This window comes from Heliconius melpomene, chromosome 19, assembly GCF_056956725.1.
Source record: "Heliconius melpomene rosina isolate 202511_hmr_F chromosome 19, ASM5695672v1, whole genome shotgun sequence".
Classification (NCBI taxonomy): domain Eukaryota; kingdom Metazoa; phylum Arthropoda; class Insecta; order Lepidoptera; family Nymphalidae; genus Heliconius; species Heliconius melpomene.
Window position 1 is genome coordinate 12,833,720 of NC_140407.1, and position 14,187 is coordinate 12,847,906.

At 32.2% G+C, this 14,187-nt stretch overlaps 2 protein-coding genes across 5 annotated transcripts; one reads left to right on the forward strand and one right to left on the reverse strand.

Annotated features, from left to right (window-relative positions):
- The first annotated feature begins 11 nt into the window (after positions 1-11).
- LOC146528838 (uncharacterized) lies at positions 12-8,155 on the forward strand. 4 transcript variants are annotated; one of them, XM_085203176.1, is made up of 12 exons: positions 12-465; positions 968-1,096; positions 1,399-1,576; positions 1,665-1,727; positions 1,800-2,044; positions 2,488-2,606; positions 3,159-3,273; positions 4,090-4,208; positions 4,655-4,766; positions 5,272-5,424; positions 6,868-7,063; positions 7,927-8,155. In XM_085203176.1, exons 1-12 carry the CDS (start codon positions 364-366, stop codon positions 8,067-8,069), a joined length of 1,674 nt encoding a protein of 557 aa, XP_085059302.1. In that variant the 5' UTR covers positions 12-363; the 3' UTR covers positions 8,070-8,155. The 4 variants fall into 4 exon arrangements, with proteins under 4 accessions (XP_085059302.1, XP_085059303.1, XP_085059304.1 ...); XM_085203177.1 differs by having other exon boundaries at positions 13-168; XM_085203178.1 differs by lacking the exon at positions 6,868-7,063 and having other exon boundaries at positions 13-465; positions 7,927-8,048.
- On the reverse strand, positions 8,138-13,788 carry Ror (Tyrosine-protein kinase transmembrane receptor Ror). The gene is made up of 4 exons (XM_085203175.1): positions 11,147-13,788; positions 10,918-11,060; positions 10,282-10,431; positions 8,138-9,815 (listed from the first exon to the last, which is right to left on the reverse strand). Exons 1-4 carry the CDS (start codon positions 13,448-13,450, stop codon positions 9,458-9,460), a joined length of 2,955 nt encoding a protein of 984 aa, XP_085059301.1. The 5' UTR covers positions 13,451-13,788; the 3' UTR covers positions 8,138-9,457.
- Positions 13,789-14,187: the final 399 nt, after the last annotated feature.

Below are 14,187 nucleotides of genomic sequence, written 5' to 3' on the forward strand. Positions count from 1 at the left end.
TGCTGTCACTGGACTCACTAGCTATTTGATTTGGCTAATCCGCGAATTGGTCTGTCAATTATCAATACTATAAAAATTTATAAGGAATTATTGATAGAACCATATATTTTTGGCCCGCCATAATAAAAGAACTGAAGTGAACATTGCTTTCTTTTCACATGTAATCTTGTATGTTAATTTTTTTATGTAGTCATCTCTCATATTTTCCTTTCAACGTGATATTAGTAATTTAATAAGACAAGATTTATGAATATAATAGCATAACATAACTTAATATGACGGTCTAGTGCACTCCTATGTTTGTTATAAAAGACATACTATAATATATGAAAAAATCACAGTAACTACTCCATCAAAATAAAAATGAAGAAATGTAGAGCATGTCTTAATATGGAACATGATGAAAAAATGTGTCAACTTGATGATAAAATCATTGAATGCTTTAATCTGCTCACCAATTTAAGTGTAAGAAATTATAATATAAGTTTGTTAAGACTTTGTTATACTACCTTTTGCTTTTAACTTCACTCACTTTGATATCCATAAATTATTATTACAATAAATTATTTTAAGTCTTTGTTATCATTTATGTTAATCTTAACAACTTTTAAAATTACTTTTTAAAGTATCCCAAGTCCTTGACTGTTACTATTAAATATATATGTACAAACTTTCATGATAATTGATTGAATAATTTTGATATTAGAAGTCTAACAAACAAGCTCACTGTCACATTTACAAAAATATCAACAGTCCCTATTTTTCAACAAACATCTTAAAAGAGAAAGTTTACAGGACAAAGGTACATCATGCTCTTTAAAGAAAGAATATAAACATTACTATATATTTATACTCTTTTTTAAAATGTACATAAAACTTTTTTCTATTCTCCTGTTAATCTTTAGATTTTATATGTAGAATTATACATATGGTACTGTCCCGATAATAATTAAACATACTTCAACAGATTAAGCTCAATGATATAATGCCACAACAAATATGTGAAAGCTGTCTCGGCATGTTTAACTTGTTTATGGAATTTAGAAATAAATGCTTAAGTACTAACTCTATTCTTTTAGACATGCACATAAATGAGGTATATATATTTTTATACTATTTTGTTCATTCAAATGTATAGTAAAAGACTCTTTCTTAATATCACACTGTATCCTGCATATAGCAAAGTAATCAAAGGGAATCAATTTTCAAGACAGCATGTAGACTGGCAGCACTTAATACCATGATAAGTCTTGTTACCAGAGTTGAGAGAAATGTATTGTAAATATTTTTTCCCTTGAATGGGAATACGACCAACAACTATAGCGTTTACAGCAACACACTGCTGCTCTGCCACAATGATATGACTAATACAGTACTAACATTTATATCTTATTTTAGATTATTAAAAATGAGGAAATAACAAGCAGTGATTGTATTGATATTAAACTAGAACACATTAAGGAGGAACATAGTACATATAAGCAAGATTTTTTATCAGATGATAATGATAGTGTATACAGTACAATTGATCAAAATGTTACTTATGAACTAGTTTTAAAAGATATAAAGTGTACAGGTATGTCATATGTAGCACAAATAAAAATATGTAAAACAAGAAAACAGTAGTTATTTTAAAATATGCCTAATTATTAAAAAAATTCCAGAAGTTGATTGTAAAAAACTAAAAAGAAGAATCAATAAACCTACAGCAACTATTTACTCTTGCGGTGAGATCTTTTTTTTATTTATTTAATTAATTAATAAGTTTATTTGAAATATTTTCACAAATGATGTTTCAGGTCTATGCATTAAAGAATTTAATAACAAAAAAATGTTGCTAACACATTTGAATGAACATAAAACCAACAGTGACAGTGTTTGTGATTTATGTTTGAAAAAATTTACTGACTGGCATCAACTATTTTCGCACCGACTTGAACATTTGAGAAATAAAAATGAGAAAGAGTGCCATATATGTTTTTCTAAATTTACATCACCACCATTTCTTGAATATCACTATAAAAAAGTCCACTCTATGATCAATGTAAGATATTATTGTTTTGTGTATATACCTATATTATTCTTATCAACTGTTATGACTGATATTCAAGGTTTTAGTATTAAAGAAATCCTGCATATACATACATGTACAGGTACATAGAGTGGCCAGAATCAAGACACGCCATACTTCACTTTTCACCTGAATTCGAGATATTAGGTGTTTTTTATAGCTTCAAGCTATATCCCGTGCATGTACACATTTTGTACTAAGACACTTAGTTCTCCATTAAGAAACTTCCGTTGCTCTCTTTCCACGGAACTCAACCCCATGCAGTGCCTCATTACCACAGTCAGGAAATCGAAATCACAACTGTCGTGTTTACTTTCACACGAAGTACCACTGTGCCCCAACAATTATAGATAAAAGAATCATTAATTAATTTATATTATAAAAAGCTTTATATCATATATATTTTACCTATACAGAATCCAATACTTCAGTGCTTGTTGTGTAATGAAAATTATACAAGTCCACAACGATTGCGAAGCCATATTTGGAAATCTCATATGGAAAATAAATATAATTGTGATTATTGTTCACAGAGGTATTTTATTGATATTTCAATAATAATTACTACAATAATTACTATATTATTGAGGCTAGTTGAGGTGCAGGGTCACAAAGTGTGACTGTAAACGCGACTGGTTGTGGGTTCGAGGCCTGCTTGAAGAAATGAAACATTTATTTAAATTTATATTTTTATTTCTTCGCTCAGATGTCGGGGCAAAGCACGGCGTTTAGTCCCGCTACTCAATACGCAATGCCTCCAGAATTCGGTGGAAACAGAGTGTCTTACTCAAACTCAAATAATGTTATTCAAATAAGAAGTTACAAGCTTTATTTTTTAAACGTCAAATAATCTACCACCAGTTCACTAAAGTTAATGCCTCAGATCTGAGAAGAACCGGCGCAAGAAACTCAGCGGGATTTTTTTAAATCAATCTTATACAAATACAATATATTTAATTATTTGTTAACTTAACTAAACTTAACATTAAGTTCCCTCTGCTTGCCTTATTCTGTGCGTGATAATTATTAATTTGATTTGATTTATACTTTTCTATGTAATATTAACTTTAACTTGTCTATATTTCAGGTTTAATGATGAAAATAAATTTAAAAAGCACATAGCCCTACACAAACAAAATAATGTAATGGGAGATGTAAATCCACATCCACGTGATACAAGTAGTGCTAAAAATAACTCGACAGTAAGTAGTGAACATTATTATTAATATTTTAAATGTTTAATTTTTGAATGTTGTGGGACTCGACCCCTGCCTCTTAGAAGCGCAGATCCGTTAAAATTTTATACGTTTTCTAAAATATTTTTCTTAGTGTGGAATAACACTAAAATATTACAGTTGAAATAAGTCATTCGGATAATCGAAAATCCGAATAATCGAATCTATAAAGAAAAGCTGTTTTTTTGCGTATGTAGCCCAAAATTGTTTTACTTCTATTAAAAGCAACAAGTATGTACATATCAACGAAAATCAATGTTTATTAAGAAATTATTAAGATTTTCCAACATATGATTTATACACATAAATATGTATAAATTACGTACATATTTACTTACGTACAAATAAATTTTCTTAGCTCTCATTCTAGTAGGTTGTATAAAATAATAATCGCGGTTGATAGTCCGGATAATCGCGACTCCGTATAACTGAGGGCCGCATAATTGAGTTTCTACTGTACTATTAATATTTACTTAGTTATAAGCATTGGATTGATGTATAGGCATACACCTGGCTAGCACAGGCCGTTAATTGGGTAATGCACTTGGGTGGTGGTTAATATGAAATTACAGAGGCTGTTAATACTGTATACATAAGACTAGAAAAATGTATTAGGCTAGATATAACTTTTTTTTCGATCTTATTTCTCAAATTTATAAACCGATATTTTTTAACTACTATATGATACGAAAGGCCCATTATGAAGCTATATTAAGGAAAATGTTAATTTCTTTCTTTTGCTAAATTTTATTTTCTATGATAATAATCTTAGAAACTTTATAGAAGCCAATGTCTCAATGTCAGCTGTGCAGTAAATGGTACGCTTCCCCTATTAAAGTACGGGAACATATTCGAAGAATGCATTCTGACAATATTTATATTTGTGATTATTGTTCTAAACAGTAAGTATTTTTATATTTATATTATTTTATTAGTAAAGCCCAGGGGCACAAGTTGTGGAATCGATTCCCACTTGAGAAAATTAAATATTTATTATTCTTATATCCTCGTTCGCGGAAAGTGAGCAACGGAGAATCTTAACACTAGATTTAAAGGTTGTCTGCTACGTGCGTGAACAATAATTTTAGTTGATAACGTCATAAGGAAACATTGATGAAAACCTTTTATAAATTGAATTAAATGCATTAGTGCTCAATGGAACTGGAGAAGAGGATATTTTACATTAATTTGAGTTTGATACCTTTACACCATCTTGAACATAAATACACAACACGACAGACGCACAAGAAAGTGATTCTATTAGGGTTCCTCTTTTTTCTTTTGAGATACATAACAATAAATTACTATTTTATTACATATTTATTACCTTAGCATGTTTTTATTTCAGATATAGTTATAAGGACGTCTTAAAATCTCATATAAGAAGATCCCATTTAGATAGTAAGATTTATACCTGTGACAAATGCGAATATAGTTCTACGTTTATGACGAATTTAAAGGTTTGTTTATATTTTTTTCCAACTTCACGCTGTGTCCTGCATGCAGCAGTAACGCGTTGAGAGGTGGAACTCAACGCCGTGCTTTACCACTGCTTGAGAGCGAAGAAATGAAAATATTGAACATTTCCTCGAGTGGGATCGGACCCACAACCTGTCACGTTTGCAGTCACACGTTTGTGTCCTACGCCCCGACTGGCCTGAGTGGACTGGTATAGTTTTTTTATTGTTATTTATTATTCAAAGTATCTATAATTTTTTTGTGACAGTACCGTTGTCGAGACCTCTCGTCTCGATTTTACATAACAAAATAAAAAAATGGTTAATAATAATAAAAAATGAAATAATCAGAAAAAACAATCTGAGGGGGAGAAAAGAAGTTAAGTTGAATTTAAAATACCGGAATTATTTAATATTCAACTTAACTTTTTAATGAAGTGTAAATGTCTAAAGTACATATATTTTTATATTATATTGGATCATGTATTTATTTTTAATAATGTTTTAGTTTCACAAAATAAGAAAACACACGACCAAAAAAGTTTATTGCAAAGTATGTTCCAGAGTGTTCTGTGACCAAAAGACGCTCGACGCTCATAAGTGTCAGATTTCATCGTTAGTTTGCTCCACATGCGGAAAGGTGTTTAAGGGAAATAAACAGGTACCTTGTATATTCTTAATATTTTTAAAGTGTTATTCTACACTTAGGAAAGATGAATACTCGTTTTAAAAACGTAGCGGGGTTTGAAACCGTTATAGTTAGCATTTCTGTGGGGAGACAACATAAATAAGTTGTAGCAATCATACAAAAATTTCGACGTAGCTTGATGGGAGTGTATGGCTTAGTGATCAGATTGCTTGGGTTCATAGAGGCGCGGGTTCCCATGCATACGCTACGTTCATATGTTTATATGTTTTCTGAAGAAGGTAGCTCCTTACTTACCTTTGTTTTGTTAATTTATTTTTGTCAAACATTTGAAAAATATAATTGCAACGTTTTAAAATATTTTTTATATTACATTTAGAAGAATTAATGTTTATGTTTTTAATTGTATTTTTAGCAATAATGAGGAGTAAAGAGACATGGTTAGTAAAATGTTCATTTATTATGTATCACAAAATATACTAAATTTGTTTGCAGTGTACTTGTTACACGTATAAATATCTTTACAGATGTTTAATAATAATGTGTTAAATAATAAAATGCTACATATCGCCAAAGAAACATTGGTGACCGTAGTCACAAATGGGTAGACTGGACTTTGTGGACTTGTAATGATCAAATTGAAAAAGATTAAATACTTATTAAGAAAATGTATAAAAATTTAAATGTAGCGGGATATGAAGCCACGCCTCTTAGGAAACCGTCCATTTTTATACGTCTTCTTATTGAGTACTTTTCTTACTTAAGTGTGGAATAACAGTTTAAATATGTTAAACAATATGAAAAAGCATATTGTTAGCAAGTTACTGCTGTGAAATTCTTCTCTCAGCCCCCCGGGGAGGGAGAGGGGAGACGGTTCCAGGGCTGAGCCCTCAGACCGTGGTGGTCTTTCTCCGCCCATGGCCATGGGCGCGTCGTTTTGGTGGGCCAAGGTCCTGTAGTTGTGTCCTAAGGACTGGGGGAAAGTGGAGCGGGAGAGGAGGAGCTATATGCTGCTCAGGCGGTCAGCCCAGCCGGGTGAGACCCCTGGTTACCCAGAGGAGGCCCAGCTTAGGCGACCAGCGACCGGAGCTGCAGCTCAGGAATCGGAAGGGGGAAGGATGTCCCTCGGGAGACGGCGTATATCCGGTGGGCGGGTGTGCCACGGTGCGATGTCTCGAATGTGAGGGAAATCCGAGACATCAGCACGGTGAAAGGCGCGGGCTGCGAGTTGGATAATGTGTTCGTCAAGCCTCTCGACGCGTAGGTCACGCTGTATGGTGGCGTTCCTCACAAATCGGGGGGCCTGGACAACATGCCGGAGTGCCACGTTCTGGGTTGTCTGTAGCAAGCGGCGTTGGTTCGCGTTGCAAAGCGCGTACCACGCCAGTGAGGCATACGTCAGGCAAACGGGTTGTTAGCAAGTTAAGCAATGAAGTAATTTATATATATATGATACAGCTGTACCGTCACATGGTGTCGCACGAGGCGGAGGGGCGGTACGCGTGCACGCGGTGCCCGGCGCGTCTGCGCTCGCGCACGGCGTGGCGCGCGCATCGCGACCGCCACGACGGCGTGCGCGGGCACACCTGCCCCCGCTGCCCCGCCGCCTTCTACTCACCCTCCGTGCTCATTAAACACATGCGCACACATACCGGTCAACAATTTTTTATTTATTTGTTATAAACAATTTGTTTAAAAAAATAGATAAATCAGCTTCACGCTGTATCCCGCACTCGGCAGGGTAGACAGAATGAACTTAGTGTTAAGAGACTTTGTTCCCCACTTTCCGCCGAATTTTGAAGGCATTGCGTGTTGAGTGGTGGAACTCAACGCCGCGCTTTGTCTCGACACCAGAGCGAAGAAATGTAAATATAAATTTAAATAAATATTTCATCTCCTCGAATGGGGATCGAACCCACAACCAATTGGTGCAGTCACACTTTGTGCCCCTACGCCACATAGTTTTTAGCTTCACGCTGTATCCTCTCTACTTACTCTTCTATCGCATGTAGAACCTTATGTTAAAACTACATTTTGAAATAGGGGACCTAACGTCAAACCTAATGTTAAATCCTGAACATGGTCTCGTTTTTTGTCATTCTATTTCCCTATTCTCGGACAATGCATAACAATGGGTTAACTATATTTCTCATGAAAAGTAGTCGTCATGTTTTTAATTTTATTCGTGTGGTAATGCGTGTTTAATAATCAAAAAGTTATTTATAATTAATAACGTCCAAGGGTAGAAATTTATAGATTAACGACTATATTTAACAGTTTTTCTGTTTAACGTGTCGTAAAAAATGCAATATATTTTTGAATTTATTGCATATTAACTATTGAAGACCTAGTAGAAAAAAGAATATAAGAGTAAACCTAAAAAAATACATGTATTTGTTTGCACTGTATGGAATTTGCTCCTTTGTCTTATGAGATTTTAAAAAATTGATATGTTTAATGTGTTCTATGTTTCATGTTTTACATGAAGTATAACAATAAATTTATTATTTTATCCAGGAATAAAGCCATATGTATGCAAAATATGTGGAAAAGGTTTCACTGGTAACAACAACTTGAAAGTGCACATGAAAGTCCATGGTGAATATTTGATTAAAAAGAAAGTTAAAAACGAAGATGAAGAAAAATTACAAAAATTATAAACATAATTTTCCATAATTTTGCTGACACCAAATGTTATTACACTGCTTTGATTAATGAAATAAAAATATTTATATTTTTATATAAATTATTTTTTATTTTAGAAATAGTTTACATCTAAGTAAAAAAGTGGGTAAACATATCACATATAAAAAAAAAGTCTTTGGCAAGTACAGCAAAATGTACTAAAAATGTTCCTAATAAAGATGAAAGTTATGTGGATAGACCTTATTCTCATATTGACAAGTATGCACAATATAAGATAATATATCTATCAATCCTTGCAATCGACGTTCTATTTTGTAAGACACCTTAGGGGCCGTCCATAAAATACGTCACACGAATTTCATATTTTTTTTACCCCTCTCGTCACATGTGCTGGCCACGGTTTAGGTCTACAAATTATTAAATTAAAACAGCATTTAGAACATCACATTTCGCTTGTCACACCTCGTCGCCCCCTTCCTCCCTATTAACGTGTGACGTAATTTAGAGATGGCCCCTTACTGGTATAATAACAAATAAACATGACAAACCGAATCACTTTTCATAATGATCTTATTAAATACAATTACAAAAAGTATGATTATACAAATTACGAAATGTTAATTTAATAAATGTCTTATATTTTTTTCTATAAAAAGATAATTTTAAATTTGCAGGATTATGTTTGTGTACTTTACGTTGAATGTAAAAAATGTTTTTATAAGATAAAGTTATATAAAAATCGTGGCTAAGATTGGCAGTGTGGATTTGTAGTAAATGTTTAGTAGATATTTTTATAACCGAACATGATTTTCTGAAAAATCCTATAAATCTCTATAAATAATCTTTAAAAAGTAATAATTACTAGATTAAGCTTACTTAACGTGAAATCACTCACAAATTAATATATTTATGTAATAAACTTAAGAATGCATCTAAATAATGTTTACAAATGTTTTGTCTATTTAATATTAATGTGGAAAAGTTTTTTTTTGGAATATTTTCTTTTATATCTTTTCAAACACACATTTTTAGGTACTGAAAGTCCATGTTATTTAAAGTCAATTTACATAGCATAGCTTACACTGTTATAATTGAGCTTTTGTAAAATAAACAATACTGTAAAGTTGTCTGTATAACATAACATCTTTATAAATAAAAAATATTGATTTTCAATAAATAATAAGGCGGAGTGTGTAAAGCCTACCACTAAAAATACTTACATTATGTAGCACTGCTAATAAATGTTAAAATAAAAACTTTATTTATTATCATTAACAGTTAAATCTGTGAATATTAGTAAATATTTTTTTTATTTTTTTAATATAATTACTTAATATTATGGTCAATACCATTACAGTACAAACTTTTTAATAAAAAAAAGCCAATAATATCTATATTGTCGCTAGATTTCGTTGCCATAATGTTTATTCGGTAATCTTACAACAGTTTCCTTGGTACCTATCTTGTCTGTGTCTATGAGAGATCCAGAGCTATATTTCTTAGTTTTAGGTGCGAGAGGCGGAACTTCACTACAAGTGGAGAAATTATCGTCTAGAACTTTCGAAGTGGAACCGGCAGTGCTAAATTTCTTCAAACTACTAGTGGCAAGCGATCCGTTAGAAGATGAACAGTGAGGGGGCAGCAGTGGCACCCTCTCTTGATGCTCCTTGGTGGAAGTGGAGGGTCGATGTCCGCAACTGCTGCCGGATTCAGACGCCGCGCAGTCCGGACAACCACCCATTTGAATCCACTCTTGTATTCTAAAAAACAAATATTTTTTTTTATAAAAATAAATGGCACCTTCACATTTTCCACTGCATAGCAGGTTAGGTATTAGGCAGTGAGCATCTATTGTTAAGAGACCCATTTCGCATTTTCCAGCCAAATTTCGTGATATTATCCTGGTCTTAACAATTATCCATTCCTTTGAGTGGGAATCGAACCCACAATCATCGCGTTTACAAAGAGACATCTCACTGCATCATGGCCTAAAAAAATACGGCCAAATAGAATAGCAATATTATATTGATAAATTTTAAAATTATGTTTAAAATATTTTACATATAAATATTTAGGTGAAAGGTGTAAGGAGTAAAAATGCAATTTTTATCAAAATTAAATTAATTAATTTAAGCTGAGGAATGATGACTAGAGAAAAGGAATAAATTAACAAAAGGGATCTGCTGAAATTCATTTTTTATAAATGTTGTTCAGTATTTTACTTGCCTATTAACAATTTCTTCAAAGTTTGGCCGGCGTTGTGGAGTGTGTTTCCAACATTCCTTCATTAGCGCATACATGGAGGCAGGACAACCAGTTGGTGCGGCTAGCAACTCCCCTCCGCGGACCATCGATATAACTTCTTGGTTACTATATCTAAAAAAAAAGTATTACCAAATTAGGCACAGAAAATTCATTGTCATAAGACGAGATGACTTTCTTCTCAATTGTGAACAGAACAAAGAAATGTAGATAGTTTATTCTCCAGAGTGGAAATTGAACCCTCTACCTTGTAACTTTTTTCTGCTTCTTTTTAATTCTGCATTCAAATATTTGTTTTCCATGACATTATCATCATAGGTGCTGTGGCACAAGGTATGACTATAAATGTGACCACTCAGGAAGATGTATTATTTTTATTTATACTCTTTGGTCAACAGACAAGCCATGTTTTAGCCATTCAACACATAATCGAGAATCGAATGGAAAGTTTGGAATGGTGACTTAACGCAAGTGACATTTATAATCAGAAATAATGAGATTTAATTATTAATTTCAAAGAATATGATATATTAGATGGATTGATAAATACTAGTCAATAATATATTCAACAAAATTATATATTTATTTATTATAAATTACCCATAGTATGGTTGTAAGCCATAGCTGTAAATTTCCCATAATACAACCCCATAAGACCAGATATCACTTTCTGTTGTAAATTTACCATACAGTATCGATTCTGGGGGCATCCAGCGTACAGGTAAAAGACTTTTAGATTGCACCTGAAATTATATGTATATACATGTTAATAATATGAATTTTTAATGAAGTTGAAGTTATTATTTTGACAACAATTATATATACTCACTCTATAATAATCAGAGCTATAAATATCTCTGGACAACCCAAAGTCCGATATTTTGACAATAAAGTCATCTGATACGAGGCAGTTTCTTGCGGCCAAATCTCTGTGAACATAGTGATGTGAAGCGAGATACTGCATTCCAGATGCAATGTTATGAGCAATGTTTAATAATCTCATTGAAGGTAATCCTTTACCAGATGGAGGTGCACGCCCCATCAGAAATTCATGGAGATCTCCGCGTGCCATAAATTCAAACAACATGCACAAAGGCTCTTCCTTAAGAGCTACTCCTACAATACAAACTATATTATCATGTGTTAATTCTGATATTAAATCTATTTCTCTTCTAAAATCAGCCTTTGTTTTAGCTGATGCGTTTTCTTTCAAAGCTTTAACAGCCACATATTGGGTTTCACCACTCTTTTTCAAAGCTCCTTTATAAACTTTACCAAATGCTCCTTCTCCCAGTTCTTCCAAGAATTTGATCTGCGATAATGAGTATTGTGGTATTCGTAAAACACCACTGCCACGTGTTGTACTATTGTTTAAATGTGGTTGGCTACCACTATTTTGGTTTGTCAATAATTCATTCATTTCTATGGGTGAATTCAATCGAGAGTTTCCATAAATATTTTTATCAGCATTTGGCAGATTTATATCCCTAATAGTAGCTGCATTGCCTTTATTTTTATGTCTATAAAAGAGGCAAATGATAAAAGCAACAATAACAAATGACAACAGAAGAAAAATAACAACAATGTAAATCCAAATTTTATGAGCACATTTAGGTATATCACATAGTTGTTCTGTTCTGCCATCATTATCTATGAAACACCATGGTTGTGATTTAACACCTCCAGGATTTCGACAGTAACTGTGTCTACCAGTCAACTCTGGAAATTCTGAAAGTTTTACATATAGTTGTTTGGACCATTTAATGCATTGCATACCATTACTTGCCACACTCACTTTGCCTAAATATCCACTACCATTTTCCCAATAGCATTCATCATCTGACACCATTAAAGTTCCTATACCAATTTTAAGACAATCTGGATCATTTTCTGGTAGATCTTGACATTCTTCCAATGTCAATTGTTTACCAATATGGGGGTGCCTTTTGGCAATAGCATATTCTGTTTGGCAAAGTTCATTTTCAAGTATTTCACAATCTTGTTTGCATACACGTCTTAAGATGGTTGAGTTATAGCGGTAATTAAATAAACTTTCAGTCAAATTCTTATCCAATGTAAATGGAACCATAATATTATGATCTTCTAAAGTTATTTTAGTGAAATTATTATTTAGTGTATCAATATGCTGTTCTTTATTCAACAAATTATCAAAAATATGTCTAGCTTCTTTAAAATAATTTTCATTAATCAATATTGGATTTCTACAAATAGGAAAAGTTGAATAGCATAAACTAGGTAAAGCATATCTTTCACAATTAGAACTGATGTCATTTGAATATTTAGTTACTTGAAATGCTTTCAATAATTTATCTTCCAGAGCATTTTGAGATGTAGCAAAAGGGATATAAACAAATTGTCCTTTAAGATGAGGACTACAAACTTTGCCTACATATTCTTGGCATATTGGTTGTAACTTTTGAGGTAAAGTTGATGTTGTATGACTTTTTTCATTTCCTGATATCATACCTTCAGAAATTAAATCAGGGGTTGTTTTAATATTCATTATAAATTCTTTACCATTTTTAGCATTAGCAAATATAGGGGTATATGTAGACATATCAATGTCTTCCAATTGCTCAAAATCTTTTTGAATAATTAGCCTAGTTGAAAGTTTTTTTTCATAATTTTGTTTAATAACACATGTATAATTTCCAGCATCAGATATATTTAGATTTTTTATTTTGAGATTTGATCCAATGGTGCCATTAGTTTTATCAATTTTTGTTAATACTTTGATTTTCGCAGTATCTGCTAGAATTTTATTATCCTTTAACCAGTAAACTTTTACATTTTTCATCAAAGCTTCTTGAATATGATCAGGTGGAAATTCTTTTAAGGATGTTTCTACACGTTCTTTACTTTTAGTAAATCTTTCAACTTTGGTGAAATTCATCATAGCTTCACATTTAAATCGAACATCAGCTCCTGGAAGTTTTCGTAGTACATTGGGAAGGGTTTTGGCGAAGTATATGTCCAATTTTATATTCCATACCTTTTGTTCTGATGTAGAATTTGATTTCAATAACGAAATTGTATCAGTTTTGTTGAATATTGTGGAATGAGTTTCATGTGAGACCACAAAAACAATAATCATACAGAGGTATAACATCATTGATATTTTCCATTACACCACTCTGTTATTACTTGAAAGGCATATTTAACAACAGTGTTTGTCTTAAAGAAATATTTACATTTATTCTTTTCATTATCAATGAAAGAATAGAATCAATTACTTAGAGACTATAAGGCCTTTCCTTCGAAAGTATATAAAATCAATATTATAATTGATAACAAATTATTTTTATTACAATAATATTAATAATAAAAGATTTCTCAGTTTATTGTAACACTGTTCACCTCAATTATGTCACAGAACTTTATAGTTACTGATAGTAGTGATAGCCAAATAATAAACCTAATGTCCAACAAAAGTATCACTATAATATGGTACACATGACAGATGATTAATATTAGCAAGAGCAAAGAGAAATCTATACGCAAATTGCGTATATTTTATCTATACAGATACATAATTATAATAAAAGATTGATGATACTGGTGTACTAGTTCTATTGTTACAAATTATATTTTACATTATGTCCATGTACGGTACGGTATATTTTTTTTCATGTTAGATTATTTGATGCGGTATTTTAATTGAATGTACTAGTTTTTTTAGCTTCTCGCTAAATCCCGCATATAACTCACTCATTGACATTGCATATGGAGTAACGGACCTTAACGCCGCACTTTGTCTTTTTAAGTATCAGAGAAATAAATAGTAATGAAAGAATCCGTTTCTTTGCCACTGCGTCACAAACTCACAATGACCTCGCAGATAATATTATT